Genomic DNA, 13,855 nt, shown 5'->3' with positions numbered 1-13,855 from the left:
TGTGTTTTCTCCACCTTCCATTAGGTGGCCCTTTTGGCTCCAGAAAAGACTAGGATATAGAATAAGCAGTATTTTGTGTCATTGCAGGTTATCATATGTGCAACATTCTGTGTGGTTGTTAGTTTTCTCCTCACCCTGATTCTTCCTTCTTTCCCTATCTACAAATGTAATTGAGAGGTGTGCTATGAAGAGCAACTGATTATTTTGCCAGCTAGAATTTGAGTTCAAGACCAGAATTCTGGTGTGGGCAACTCATCCTAAATATGACAGGTATGTTAAGTAGCAGCAGCCAAGTATGCCTTTTTTAACATAGCTACATATTGGAGTAGGTTCGGGAGGGTTTAAACTAGTTTGGCAGGGGGATGGGAACCAGAGCTACACATCTGAGGGAGCAGGGGGCGTAGTAGTAGATGAGGCAGTGGCAGGATGCAGTGAATCTACCGGGAAGGTTTTTCATGTGATGGAACGAAGGGATCGGTTAAAATGTGTCTGCTTTAACGCAAGGAGTGTCAGAAATAAGAGTGACGAACTTAGAGCATGGATCAGTACTTGGGACCATGATGTTGTGGCCATAACGGAGACGTGGGTTTCACAGGGGCAGGAATGGTTGCTAGATGTTCCCGGATTCAGAACATTTAAATAGAACGGGGGTGGGGGTGGGGGGTGTAGCGTTGCCAATCAGAGAGTGGATCACAGCAAGCAAAATGAAGGTTGCCGAGGAACGTTTGTCGACTGAGTCAGTATGGGTGGAAGCTAGGAACAGCAAGGAAGCAGTCACCTGATTGGGGGTTTTCTACAGACCCCCAAATAGCAGTAGGGAGATCAAAGAACTCATAGGCCGGCAGGTTGTTGAAAAGTGCAAACGTAGCAGGGATGTTGTTATGGGTGACTTCAACTTTCCCAATATTGATTGGAACCTCCTTAGTGCAGCTGGTTTGGATGGAGCCGTTTTTATCAGGTGTGTTCAGGAGGGTTTCCTTACTCAGTATGTGGACAGGCCGACGAGGGGAGAGGCCATTTTGGATTTGGTGTTCGGCAATGAGCCAGGACAGGTGTCAGATCTCGTGGTGGGAGAACACTTTGGCGACAGTGACCACAACAGCCTCACATTTACCATAGCCATGGAGAGGGAAAGGAGCAGTTACCAGGAGAAGATATTTAACTGGGGAAAAGGAAACTACGAAGCTATCAGGCAGGAGTTGGGAAGTACAGATTGGGAGCAATTGTTCCACAGAAAGGCACAACAGACATGTGGAGGCTGTTTAAGGAGCAGTTGTTGTGAGTGATGCATAAATTCATTCCTCTGAGACAGGTAAGAAGGGGTGAGATTAAGGAGCCTTGGATGACGTGTACAGAGGTGCTTCTTGTCAAAAAGAAAAAGGCAGTTTACTTAAGGTGGAAGAAGCAGGGGTCGAGAGGATTACAGGCTTGCTCGGAAGGAGCTCAAAAGTGGACTAAGGAGGGCCAGGAGGTGGCACGAGAAAGGCTTGGCAGGAAGGATTAGGGAGAGCCCAAAGGCATTTTACTCATACATGAGGAATAAGAGAATGATCAGAGAGAAGGTAGGGCCAATCAGGGATAGCGTAGGGAACTTGTGAGTGGAGTCTGAGCAGATAGGGGAAGCCCTAAATGAGTTTTTTGCTTTGGTTTTCACTAAAGAAAGGGACCTTGTTGTGAATGAGAACTTTGAGGAGCAGGAGTACAGGCTTGAACAGATCGAGATTGAGGAAGTTGATGTGCTGGCATTTTTGGCAAACATTAAGGTTGATAAGTCCCTAGGGCCAGACCAGATTTATCCTAGGTTTCTCCGGGAAGTGAGAAAGGAGGTTGCTAATCTGCTGGCGAAGATCTTTGCTTCCTTACTCTCCACGGGAGTCGTGCCGGAAGGTTGGAGGGAGGCAAATGTTGTTCCTCTTTTCAAGAAAGGGAATAGGGAAATCCCTGGAAATTACAGACCAGTCAGTCTTACGTCTGTAGTCAGCAAGGTTTTGGAAAGAATTCTGAGGGATAGGATTTATGACGATTTGGAAAAGCATAGCGTGATTAAAGGGAGTCAGCATGGCTTTGTGAGGGGCAGGTCATGCCTCACAAATCTTATTGAGTTCTTTGAGGAAGTCACGAGACAGGTTGATGAGGGTCGAGCAGTGGATGTGGTGTATATGGACTTAACAAGGCATTTGATAAGGTTCCCCACGGCAGGCTCATTCATAAAGTCAGGAGGTATGGGATGCAGGGTGCAGGCACCTCATTTTCACCATGGACGCCCAGTCCCTATACACCTGTATTCCGCACGTAGATGGCCTCAAGGCCCTCCGCTTCTTCCTGTCCTGCAGGCCTGACCAGTCCCCCTCCACCGACACCCTCATCCGCCTAGCCGAACTCGTCCTCACCCTCAACAACTTCTCTTTCGATTCCTCCCACTTCCTACAGACAAAGGGGGTGGCCATGGGCACCCACATGGGCCCCAGCTATGCCTGCCTCTTTGTAGGTTACGTGGAACATTCCCTCTTCCGCACCGACACAGGCCCCAAACCCCACCTCTTCCTCCGTTACATTGATGACTGTATTGGCGCCGCCTCTTACTCCCCAGAGGAGCTCGAACAGTTCATCCACTTCATCAACACCTTCCACCCCAACCTTCAGTTCACCTGGGCCATTTCCAGCACATCCCTCACCTTCCTGGACCTCTCAGCCTCCATCTCAGGCAACCAGCTAGAAACTGATGTCCATTTCAAACCCACTGACTCCCACAACTACCTAGAATACACCTCCTCCCACCCACCCTCCTGCAAAAATTCCATCCCCTATTCCTAATTCCTCCGCCTCCGCCGCATCTGCTCCCACGATGAGGCATTCCACTCCCGCACATCCCAGATGTCCAAGTTCTTCAAGGACCGCAACTTTCCCCCCACAGTGGTCGAGAACGCACTTGACCGCGTCTCCCGCATTTCCCGCAACACATCCCTCACACCCCGCCCCTGCCACAACCGCCTGAAGAGGATACCCCTCGTTCTCACACACCACCCCACCAACCTCCGGATACAACGCATCATCCTCCGACACTTCCGCCATCTACAATCCGACCCCACCACCCAAGCTATTTTTCCATCCCCACCCTTGTCTGCTTTCCGGAGAGACCACTCTCTCCATGACTCCCTTGTCTGCTCCACACTCCCCTCCAACCCCACCACACCCGGCACCTTCCCCTGCAACCGCAGGAAATGCTACACTTGCCCCCATACCTCCTCCCTCACCCCCATCCCAGGCCCCAAGATGACTTTTCATATGAAGCAGATGTTCATCTGCACATCTGCCACTGTGGTATACTGTATCCACTGTACCCGGTGTGGCTTCCTCTACATTGGGGAAACCAAGCGGAGGCTTGGTGACCGCTTTGCAGAACACCTCCGGTCGGTTCACAATAAACAACCATCTCCGCACCGACACAAGCCCCAAACCCCACCTCTTCCTCCGTTACATTGATGACTGCATCCCAAAACCAGTCCAACCTGTCTATGCCTCCCTAACCTGTTTTTCCTCTCACCCATCCCTTCCTCCCACCCCAAGCCTCACCTCATCTCCTACCTACTAACCTCATCATAAAAAAAGCTCTCTGATGAAGGGTCTAGGCCCGAAACGTCAGCTTTTGTGCTCCTGAGATGCTGCTGGGCCTGTTGTGTTCATCCAGCCTCACATTTTATTATCTGGGATGCAGGGTGATTTGGCTGTCTGGATTCAGAATTGGTTGGCTGACAGGAGGCAGAGTGTGGCTGTAGATGTTAAGTATTCTGCCTGGAGATCAGTGCTGAGTGGTGTCCCGCAGGGCTCTGTTCTTGGGCCTCTGCTCTTGGTAGTTTTTATAAATGACTTGGATGAGGAGGTTGAGGGGTGGGTTAGTATGTTTGCTGATGACACAAAGGTTGGAGATGCCGTTGATAGTATCGAGGGCTATTGCACGCTTCAGCAAGACATTGACAGTGTGCAGAGCTGGGCTGAGAAATGGCAGATGGAGTTCAACCTGGATAAATGCGACATGATACATTTTGGAAGGTCGAACTTAAATGCTGAATATAGGATTAAAGGCAGGATTCTTGGCAGTGTGGAGGAATAGTGGGATCTTGGTGTCCAAGTGCATAGCTCCCTCAAAGTTGCCACCCAGGTGGATAAGGTTGTTAAGAAAGCATATGGTGTTTTGGCTTTCATTAACAGGGCGATCGAGTTTAAGAGCCGCGAGATTTTGCTGCAGCTCTACAAAACCCTGGTGAGACCACACTTGGAATATTGTGTCCAGTTCTGGTCGCCGTATTATAGGAAAGATGTGGAGGCTTTGGAAAGGGTGCAAAGGAGGTTTACCAGGATGCTGCCTGGACTGGAGGGCTTGTCTTACGAGGAGAGGTTGACTGAGCTCGGACTTTTCTCTCTGGAGAGAAGGAGGAAGAGAGGTGACCTGATTGAGGTGTACAAGGTAATGAGAGGCATGGATAGAGTCGCTAGCCAGAGACTCTTCCCCAGGGCAGGATTGACTGCCGCGAAGGGTCATAGTTTTAAGGTGTTAGGAGGAACGTATAGTGGAGATGTCAGAGGGAGGTTCTTCACCCAGAGAGTTGTGAGCGTATGGAATAGTTTGCTAGTGGTAGTCGTGGAAGTGGAGTCATTAGTGACATTTAAACGACTGCTGGACATGTACATGGACAGCAGTGAATTGAGGGGTATGTAGGTTAGGTTATTTTATTTTTGGATTAGGATTAATCCATGGCACATATCGTGGTCCGAAGGGCCTGTACTGTGCTGTACTTTTCTATGTTCTAAATCTGAGACCAACAAGAAAAGGTATCTGAAGTGACATGTCGTTTCAAAATAATGGGAAAGTATCAAAACTTGGTGGGACACATGCTTTATACAATTATTCTGAGTTCCAAAATGAAGCTGCAGCTGATTTGAGTAGGATGAATAGTAGGAGATGGAGCAGAGTGAGGCAATTGCAGAAGGCCTTTTTATAAACTATCAAACAAATAATTGTTAAGAAATGTGAATAATAAGACTGCTTATGTACACAGCTCTTGGGAATAGTGTCTGTTATCCTGCCCGTTTCTTCTTGCTATTCTTGTACATATTTGTGTATATTCAGTAAAACTGCAGTTCCTGATCATGCCCATAGTTCTGTCCACATTCAATGCTTTATTTTCAGATTATCAGCAACACATTTACAAATCTCTGATGAATTTGCAAAATGCATTGAGCTTGAAAAGCTTGGTGTGACTTCCTGCTTTTACCCAAGTAACGCATTCTGATTAAAAACAAATATTTAGCAGCTGTATCATTGTTTTAGAAGCTGCCTTCCTTGTGCATGTGCTGGAGACAGTACTGCATTTGAGAGTGTGGAAGACAAATTGGACGAATAGTGGAGGCTCATAACTCTGGATAGCATTGTTACTTAATAACTTGAAGCTATCATAATTTTCATTCTTTTCCCACCTTTCCTGTCCTCCTTCCCATCTGCACATGAAAATTAATTATCTGTCGTGTTTGTTCTCAGATGGACCTCCAGTGATAGCACACTATGATATTTCAGACACTAACTCCGACCCAGATGTTCTGAACGTCGACAATCTTCTTGCAGCTGCAGTTGTTCAGGAGCAATTCTCTTTTGGGCATCATGAGTTTAAAGTGAACACTGTTAGAAACCGAGAACTGCTGGAGCAATGCGTTGCAGGTCAGTCCATTGAGAATCACTTGCCGTATCTACTTGCTTCTGCCTTTTTTAGAAGTAACTTTGATGTTATGACTTTATTAATTCCCGATGAACCATTGTGTTATTCTTGTTCACAAACTGGATTTGTTTGTCAGCAGTTTTGATGATGATAGTCTGTGATACATGAATAAACAAATCTTTCTCAAATGGTAGGATATTGCCATTGGAAGGAAATCACAAGAATTAGTGCATCCACAGCTGTTCACACGTATATAAATAATTTGGATGTGGGGACCAATTGTAAGGTTGACATATTTGCTGATGACCCCAAACTGTTTGGGATTATAAATTGTGAGGAGAATGTAAGAACAGGAATGCAAGAAAGCTTCAAGTGTTCTTGCATTGGTTAAATGAATGGGCTAGAATATGACATTGGATATAATCTGAATAGTGTAAAGTTATTCATTTGGTAGGAAAAGAACAGGTAGAATATTCATTTAATTGGTGAAAGCTTGGGAATTGTGGGTGTCCAAAGTGACCTTGCTGTCCTTCGTCATGAATCACTGAAAGCTAGCATGAAGGTGCAGCAAGCAAACAGAATGGCAGTCGTACTGTAGTTTTAAAGAACCATGGCGACCTCTCACCTGGGAAATTGTGTACAGTTTTGATTGTCATTATAATCTAAGGCATGATATGCTGGCCAAAGAGGAATTTCAACAGAGATTCGCCTGAGATGATGGGATTGTTTAATAGATTGTGAAAACTGAATCTTTGTTCTCTAGAATTTCGAAGAATGAGAGTTGACCGCATAGAAACATACAAAATTCTAATGGGATGTGACAGGGTGAGTGTAAATATCGTGATTCCCTTGATTGATGAGTCTGGAACTAGGGGACATAATCTCAGAATAAGGGCAGGCCATTTAAGGCCGATATTCTTTGGATTTCTTCGGATCTTTGGATTTCTCTTCCCTTGTAGGCAGCAGAAGCTCAGTCATTGAGCATGCTCAAGACTGAAATTGATAGCTTCCTGGAGGTTAATGACATCAAGCATTGTGGAGATAGTTTGTGAAAATGCCCTTGAAATAATGATCAGCGATGATCTTTTAGTTTGGTGGGGCAGTCTCGATGTGCTGAATGGCTTTCTCCTTGTCTTATGAATCTCCAAATTAGTTGGGACTTAAAATGCTGGACTTTTTGTTATCCCGCAGATGTTGCCAGTTCCATTTATGGTTGTTGAAAATGTATTAATATCCATCATACTTTACAGAAGTGTATGTGTGAAACGATGAAGCGGTTATAATTTAAACCACGAGAACATGCTTGTGAGATGGTCCAGATATTGTTCTGCAAAAGTGATATTCTAATTTGGCAACGTATATTAAGGAATTATGCGTTTCACTGCCAAAAGTATCACTTTTGCATGTTAGTAATTTTCTTATCTGAATCATTTTATCCAAGATGACAAGCTGGCAGCCTACTTGCTGATTTTAACTACTGTCAACTTGTGGTTAACTCTTGGAAGGTACTCAAGAATGGGCTGTGGTGACTTTTATTTGTTTCATAATTCAACAAATGGGGATTTATTGGTATAAATATGAATTACCCCATTTTTAGATGGGGCCTCAATGAACCTGTTTGTCAAGGTTGCCCATAAGATGTAGGAACAGATGTAGGCCTTTCGGCTCATCAAGTTTGTTCTGCTATTGTATGAGATCATTTGGTTGATCTGATAATGATATCTATTCTACTTTCCTGCCTTTTCCCCAAAATCCTTGATTCCCTTACTGATGAAATAATCTGTACATTTCTCCTTGATTATACTCAACAACCCACCATTGATAGTTGTCAGTGGTAAAGAATTCCACTGATTCACTATCCCCAGAGAGAGAATGTTCCTCCTTATCTCCGTCTTAATTGGGTGACATCTTACTCTAAGATTATGTCCTGTGGCCCTAGACTCATCCACAAGGGGAGCACACCCTATATATGTATCCTGTCAAGCCCCCTAAGAATCCTCTTTATTTCAATAAGATCTGTTCTCGTTCTAAACAGCTATGAGTACAATCTCAATCGTCTCAATTTCTCCAATAAGAAAATCCCTCCATTCCTGAAACTAACCTAATATATTGTCTCTAATTTCTGTATATTGTTCCTTAGATAAGAGGACTGAAACTGTTCACAGTATTCTGGGTATGGCGTGACTAGTGCCTTACATTGTTTCAGCAAGGCTTCCCTATTTTTTTACACTCCATTCCCTTTGAAATAAAGGGCAACAGCTTTCCCTATTACCTGCTGAACTTCATTGTAAGCCTCGGAGATAGCAAGAACTGCAGATGCTGGAGGAACACAGCAGGTCAAGCAACATCAGAGGCGCAGGAAAGTTGATGTTTAGGGTCAGGTGCAGAAGGGTTTCAACCTGAAATGCCATCTTTCCTGCTCCCCTGATGCCACCTGACCTGCTGTGTTCTTCCAGCTCCACACTGTGTTCAACGTAAGTCTCAAGTGATTCATGAATGAGGATAACCAAATCCCTCTGTTACAGCTTTGTGCAGTCTTTCCCAATTTAAATATTATTCAGTGTTTCTGCTCTTTCTGCCAAAGTGCATAACCTCAAATTTCCCAGATTATGTTATCACCCTCTCTACTTGCTTTCCAATCTATTTTTATGTCATCTCCCAACTTGACTAATTCACACTTCCCTCGTCCAAGTCATTTACATGTATTGTAAATAATTGTGGTCCTAGCACAGATTCCTATGGCACTGCAACTAATTACAGGTTGCCATTTTGAAAATGCACCCATTATCCCAACCACCTTTCTTCTATTAGTTAACTAATTCTCTATCCACGTTAATGTATTACCCCTCACACCGTGGGTTCCTTTATTAAGTAGCCTAGGTATGATACCTTTTCAGATCCCTTTTGGGAGTTCCAAATACATAACAAGTACTTTATCTTGCTTGTTTCGTCCTCAAAGAATGTAATAAATTCGTCAGGCATGGATTTCCCCGTCATGAAGGCCTGCTGACTCTGCTTGTTTTTATTACATTGTCAATTTTCCAATCCTGTGGGCCTTTTTTAGAATCTAAGGTTCCTTGGAAGATTGCTACCATTACATTCACTATTTCTGTAGCTACTTCCTTTGAAGTCCTAGTGTGCATCCCATCAGGCCATATTAGTTTCTGTAATACTTTTGCCGTACAGTTATTGACTTTATTTCCTCTACGCTTTAGCATCTTGATTATTTAGTATATTTGAAATGCTATTAGTTTCTTACACTATACTTATTAGTTTTCCCTCAGTTTAATTTCTCCCTTTAATGTGGTCTCTTGTGGGTTCCTCATTCCACAAACCTTTGTCAAATTTTGTTCTTTTTAACTCTTCTTTCATTCTTCTTTCTTTCAATTTGATGCTCACAGGCTATTGTAGTTAGATACGAACCACTTTTTCAGTTTTGGCAATTATGCACAATGTATTGAATCCAAATGTGATTTTGTGCATCTCCATTTCTTAACAGTATTATTTTAGCGTAATGCATAGTACTTGTAAAGTTACCTTGTGATCTGTACGAGCTAATGTGTCGATGTTCTTAGTATTGTGAAAAAGTGATTACTAGTGCATTGATTGCTGACTTCATTCAGTGAGATGCCAAAATTTTTCATCAGGGAGGAAGGCTGAATTACTTTCAGCTGTGTTGTAAAATGTCTCTCAACTAGTTAATGAGTGTTAACCTGAGTTCTGGAATAGATCATAGAGTTTGTCCAGTGTGGAAACAGGCCATTCAGCCCAACAAGTCCGTACCAAACCTCCGAAAAGCATCCCACCCAGACCCATTCCCCTACCCCTGCGTTTCCCATCTCTAATCCACCTAACCTAAACATCCCTGGACACCATGGGCAATTTAGCATGACCAGTCCACCTACCCTGCACATGTTTGGACTGTGGGAGGAAACTTCAGCACCCGGAGGAAACCTATGCAGACACAGGGAGAATCTGTAAACTTCACACAGACAGTTGCCCAAAGCTGGAATTGAACCTGGGTTCCTGGCCCTGTGAGACAGGAGTGCTAACCACTGAGCCATGGTGCTGCCCCAAACATTAAATTCTTGGCTAGAAACCTACAGACATGGCCAGAATGGGGACTGAACCCATGACCTTGGCTCTATTAGCATCACACTCTAACCATCTGAGCTAACTGACCAAATCTTATCCTTATCTCTCAAGGTATCCTAACATAATGCACACTAAATTTATTTCAAGCACAGTTGTTGTTGTTCTTCTGTAAGTAAAAAGGTCCATGCAACAAGATCCTAACATTCCAAGGACTGCAATGGTTTAATAAGGCAGCTCATTACCACCTTATCCAAGGCAATTAGGAACGGGTAATAAATACTAACATAGCCAGCAATGCCGACGTCCCATGAAGGAATCAAGAGAATCCTTTGGAAAAACAATTATGTGAATAATGAATTTGTCCATTTTGGTATTGATTGATGGAGAAATATTGGACCTGTACTTTAGAAGATCTTTTGGACAGCTCCAAATAGTGCCTCTACTGCTTTAATTCTCACTTATGCGGCAGATGAGATTTTACTTAAATGGTTCATTTGAAAATCGACGACGCTGCTAACCCTAGAACAGTATTGAAATGTCACCCTCGGTCAAGAACCCAAATCCTGGAGTGGTATTTGAAGCCTTCAACCTTCTTACTCAGACAAGAGTACTTGAATAAGCCCTGAAGTTTCCTGTCTCTTCTTATGCCAAAGACATTTTTTTTTAAAGAGGTGCTACATAGAAAACTGAAAAAATAAGAAAATGAGGTAGAAGTTGCATAATATTGGGAAAGAAAGGTGAGTATTCAGAAATGGGTTGAGATTTTGCTTGGGCATTTTCTCAATATTTGAGTTACTGGTAGTTATTTTTGGCTGGAACAGTGAATTTTGTCAAAGTAAATCATGTCTGAATGCTCACGCTAAGGTTGTTAGTGCTTTCTGGTTCCTTCCAGGTCAAGGCGAAGAGCTCTTAATCGCAGAAGACTCTACAGGTTTCTCTGTACCAATTAAGGAAGAAATCCAAATTGCTTCCTCGGATAGCGAGGTCGAAATTGTAGGAATTCAAGAAGATACAAGGTACAAGCATCTTTCTTGGACATGAACATTGGGAAAATCTCTGACCCCAAATGCCTTGCAGTCATAATCTAAAAATAGTAATTCCTATTAAATGACAAGCATATTGAGAAAATGATCACAACACAATTCAGTGTAGAAGATAAAAGCAGAAATAACTAAGACAGAACTGCAAAAATGGTAAACCTGCATTCAGATTTGAGGCCACATTACACCATATTACCTATTTGCAGTTGTAAGGCAGGCCATTCGTTCAATAGGTCAGTGCCAGAATTTATGCTCCTTAACCCTTTTCTCCACACTTTTTCATCAATGTGAACCAACATATTTCTCGGATATGACACGGTGTAGAGCTGGATGAACACAGCGGGCCAAGCAGCATCAGAGCAGCAGGAAAACTAATGTTTCGGGTCGAGACCCCAGATTCTCCAGCATCAGCAGTTGCTACTATCTCTGCAACATATTTTTGTATTCCTTTCACCCCTGTGTTTATCGAGCCTGTCTTTAAAATCTATATGTGCTAGTTGCCTAAGCCAGTGGTTGTGAGTTTCATAGTTTAACTGTTCTGTTGGTAAAGACATTTCCCCTTTGGAATTTTTAATATTTATTTTGCATAGTTAACCATTGGATATGCTTTTCCTGATATGTGGAGAAATCTTTTCAACAACTACCCATTTGAACTCTTTCGAATTTTCAAGACATCCATCAAGTCAGCCCTCAGTCAGTCTTCCCTTTTCTATAGGAAAGAATCTTAACCTGATAGTTATAATCTCACAATTCTTATCCTAATAAATCTTTTCTAGTGTTTGATATCCTTTCTATGTACATTTCACAGCTATGCATAGATTCCAGTTGTGGTCCAACCAATGTTTTGTACAAATTTAACATAACTTCCCTGTTTTAGAATTCCGTTGATCTGAAAATGAACCCCAGTGCTTTGCTTGCTTTTAAAATGATTTTATTAACTCCATGACTACTATCAGTGATGGCTGTATTCCTCCCCTAGATCTTCTTGCTTTTTTATTCCCTTCAGGCTGTCTCTTTCCAAAAAAAGTGACCTCCACATTTAGCGTAACGAAATATAACCTCTTTGTGCTTGGCTTTATGTTGAAGCTCATTTACTAATTGCACACCAGTTCTTCAAGTTTATCGATGTCTTCATGTATTTTGTTGTAGTCCTCTGTATTAATTGCACTCCCCAATATGGTGTCGTCCACAATTGTTGAAATTGTACTTCTGATTCCCAAATCCAAATGATGTATAAAAATAGTGAACAGCAGTGGTCCTAGCTCCAATACTTATGGAATACCACCTCATACCTTTTGCCAATATTAGTAAGTACCTTTAACCTCTACTGTTTTCTGCTCCATGGCCAACTTGCTATCCATTTTGCTACTTATCCCCTTCACTACATATGTTCTGATCTAGTTTATCTCCAAAGCACTATCTTACCAAAGACTCCAATCTCTCTCTCCTGCAGTGCCAATGTGATCTTTTTCTGTTACTTTTTTCCTAATAATTTAATAAAGTTAATCAAGCATGACCTTTTACGAAATCTGTGTTGACTATTCTTCATTATATGTTCAGGTTCCAGATGTTTTCCAATATGTTGTTAAGTATAAGATTCTATTATCTATCTTACCATTGAGGTGAAGTGAATTGGTCTGTAGCTTCTGGGCTTGTTCGGTCTCCCTGGCTTTTAGATATGGAGATCACATCAGATATCTGCTAATCTTCTCATTTTTCCCTTTTCTGATTTTTTTTTTAATGTAATTGACATCCTTCTGTTTTCCCTAGATTATTTTAAAATGCAGAACTGCTATTGATCTGGAGCGGACATTGTATTTTCACAGTTTAATTTCTTTTCCAATTACCTCAGCTTTTTCTAGCTTAAATGTACAGAGAAGAAGGATTAAAATAAGATATATAATGTCGTTGCCCACCATGCCAGAGGCAAATGCAGAGGCAAATAAGTAATGAATATTCCTGCCATTTCACTATCCCTCGTTTCATCGTATATATCCCTCTGTGGTCCTTACCTGTTTTGAATACTTTCATTTATGTGACTATAGCATACTTGAATATTTCTTTATTTTAATACAGCATTGGAATTTTGCTTTGCCAGAATTGTTTTCAAATTCCTTTACTAACCTTTTCATATTCCCCTTTTGCCATCCTCTCCCTCGTTTTTCGTATACTTAGTATATTTATGCATTTTTGCCTTTTTCTTTATTAATTAGTGTTGTTGCGCACTAAACTTTTTGAGAGATCTGGCTTTCATGGAGTCCATTGATCAACTTTTTAACTGCTCCCAGTACTGTTCTATTTCCACCTTAATGAGTTTTTTCAGTTTAGATTCCGTATTACCATCCTCATGTCTTAACTTCTGTTCCTAATTCACTTACTTTGTTCTTAACTTCTTCTGAATCTTTATCTTCACCTTGTATGTTGGTAGAATTTATCATATTAGCTGTTCTGCCTATATTGCCCTTTGAGTTACTGACATTATATAATGTACAGCAAACTGCTTTACTTTATAATTTAAAAAAGGATTTGTAAGTATTAATTTCAATTTCAATATCATGCTTGAAGAACTATAATCTGCCTCCTTCTGTTTATAACTTAATCCCATTTTTCAGGAAGCATATAGGTGCATGCAATACACTCATTTTTGTGCCTGTTATTACCACTAATTTATTTATTGCCTTCTGCATCCAGACACATGTACCAGGTAAAGCTGACAGGCCAGTAACTCCTACATTCACATTGTCTTAGTCACATGAATGGCACTTTGCATTTGGTTTCAGAACCTCTTGATCACAGTGATGAAACATGAATCAGTTTTTCTAACTTAAGCAGTGTCTTGATCCCTGCTAGAAATTACAAAGGAAGTGATTAGATTCCTCTGTGCTCCTTTCATTCATTACTCTCCTTCCATGCTTTCTCTTTTGGCATGGATCACTCTTCGTGTCCGCCATCATTTTTAGAGTTGGCAAGTGGTATTACAGCCAAGATAATAAAATGTGAGGCTGGATG

At 42.0% G+C, this 13,855-nt stretch overlaps 1 protein-coding gene across 2 annotated transcripts in view; it reads left to right on the top strand.

The window, feature by feature from the left end:
* The window catches only part of ark2n (arkadia (rnf111) N-terminal like PKA signaling regulator 2n), a 113,882-nt gene that overhangs the window by 92,940 nt on the left and 7,087 nt on the right, over nucleotides 1-13,855 (top strand). For both annotated transcript variants that reach the window (XM_048554110.2, XM_048554023.2), the window contains 2 exons: nucleotides 5,537-5,713; nucleotides 10,699-10,822. In XM_048554110.2, coding sequence (XP_048410067.1) covers nucleotides 5,537-5,713; nucleotides 10,699-10,822 — 301 coding nt within the window. The remainder of the gene's footprint in view (nucleotides 1-5,536; nucleotides 5,714-10,698; nucleotides 10,823-13,855) is intronic.

This window comes from Stegostoma tigrinum, chromosome 1 (assembly GCF_030684315.1).
Source record: "Stegostoma tigrinum isolate sSteTig4 chromosome 1, sSteTig4.hap1, whole genome shotgun sequence".
NCBI classification, from domain to species: Eukaryota; Metazoa; Chordata; class Chondrichthyes; order Orectolobiformes; family Stegostomatidae; genus Stegostoma; species Stegostoma tigrinum.
Note: the sequence above shows the minus strand (reverse complement) of the source record. Positions and strands in the feature narration are given on the sequence as shown.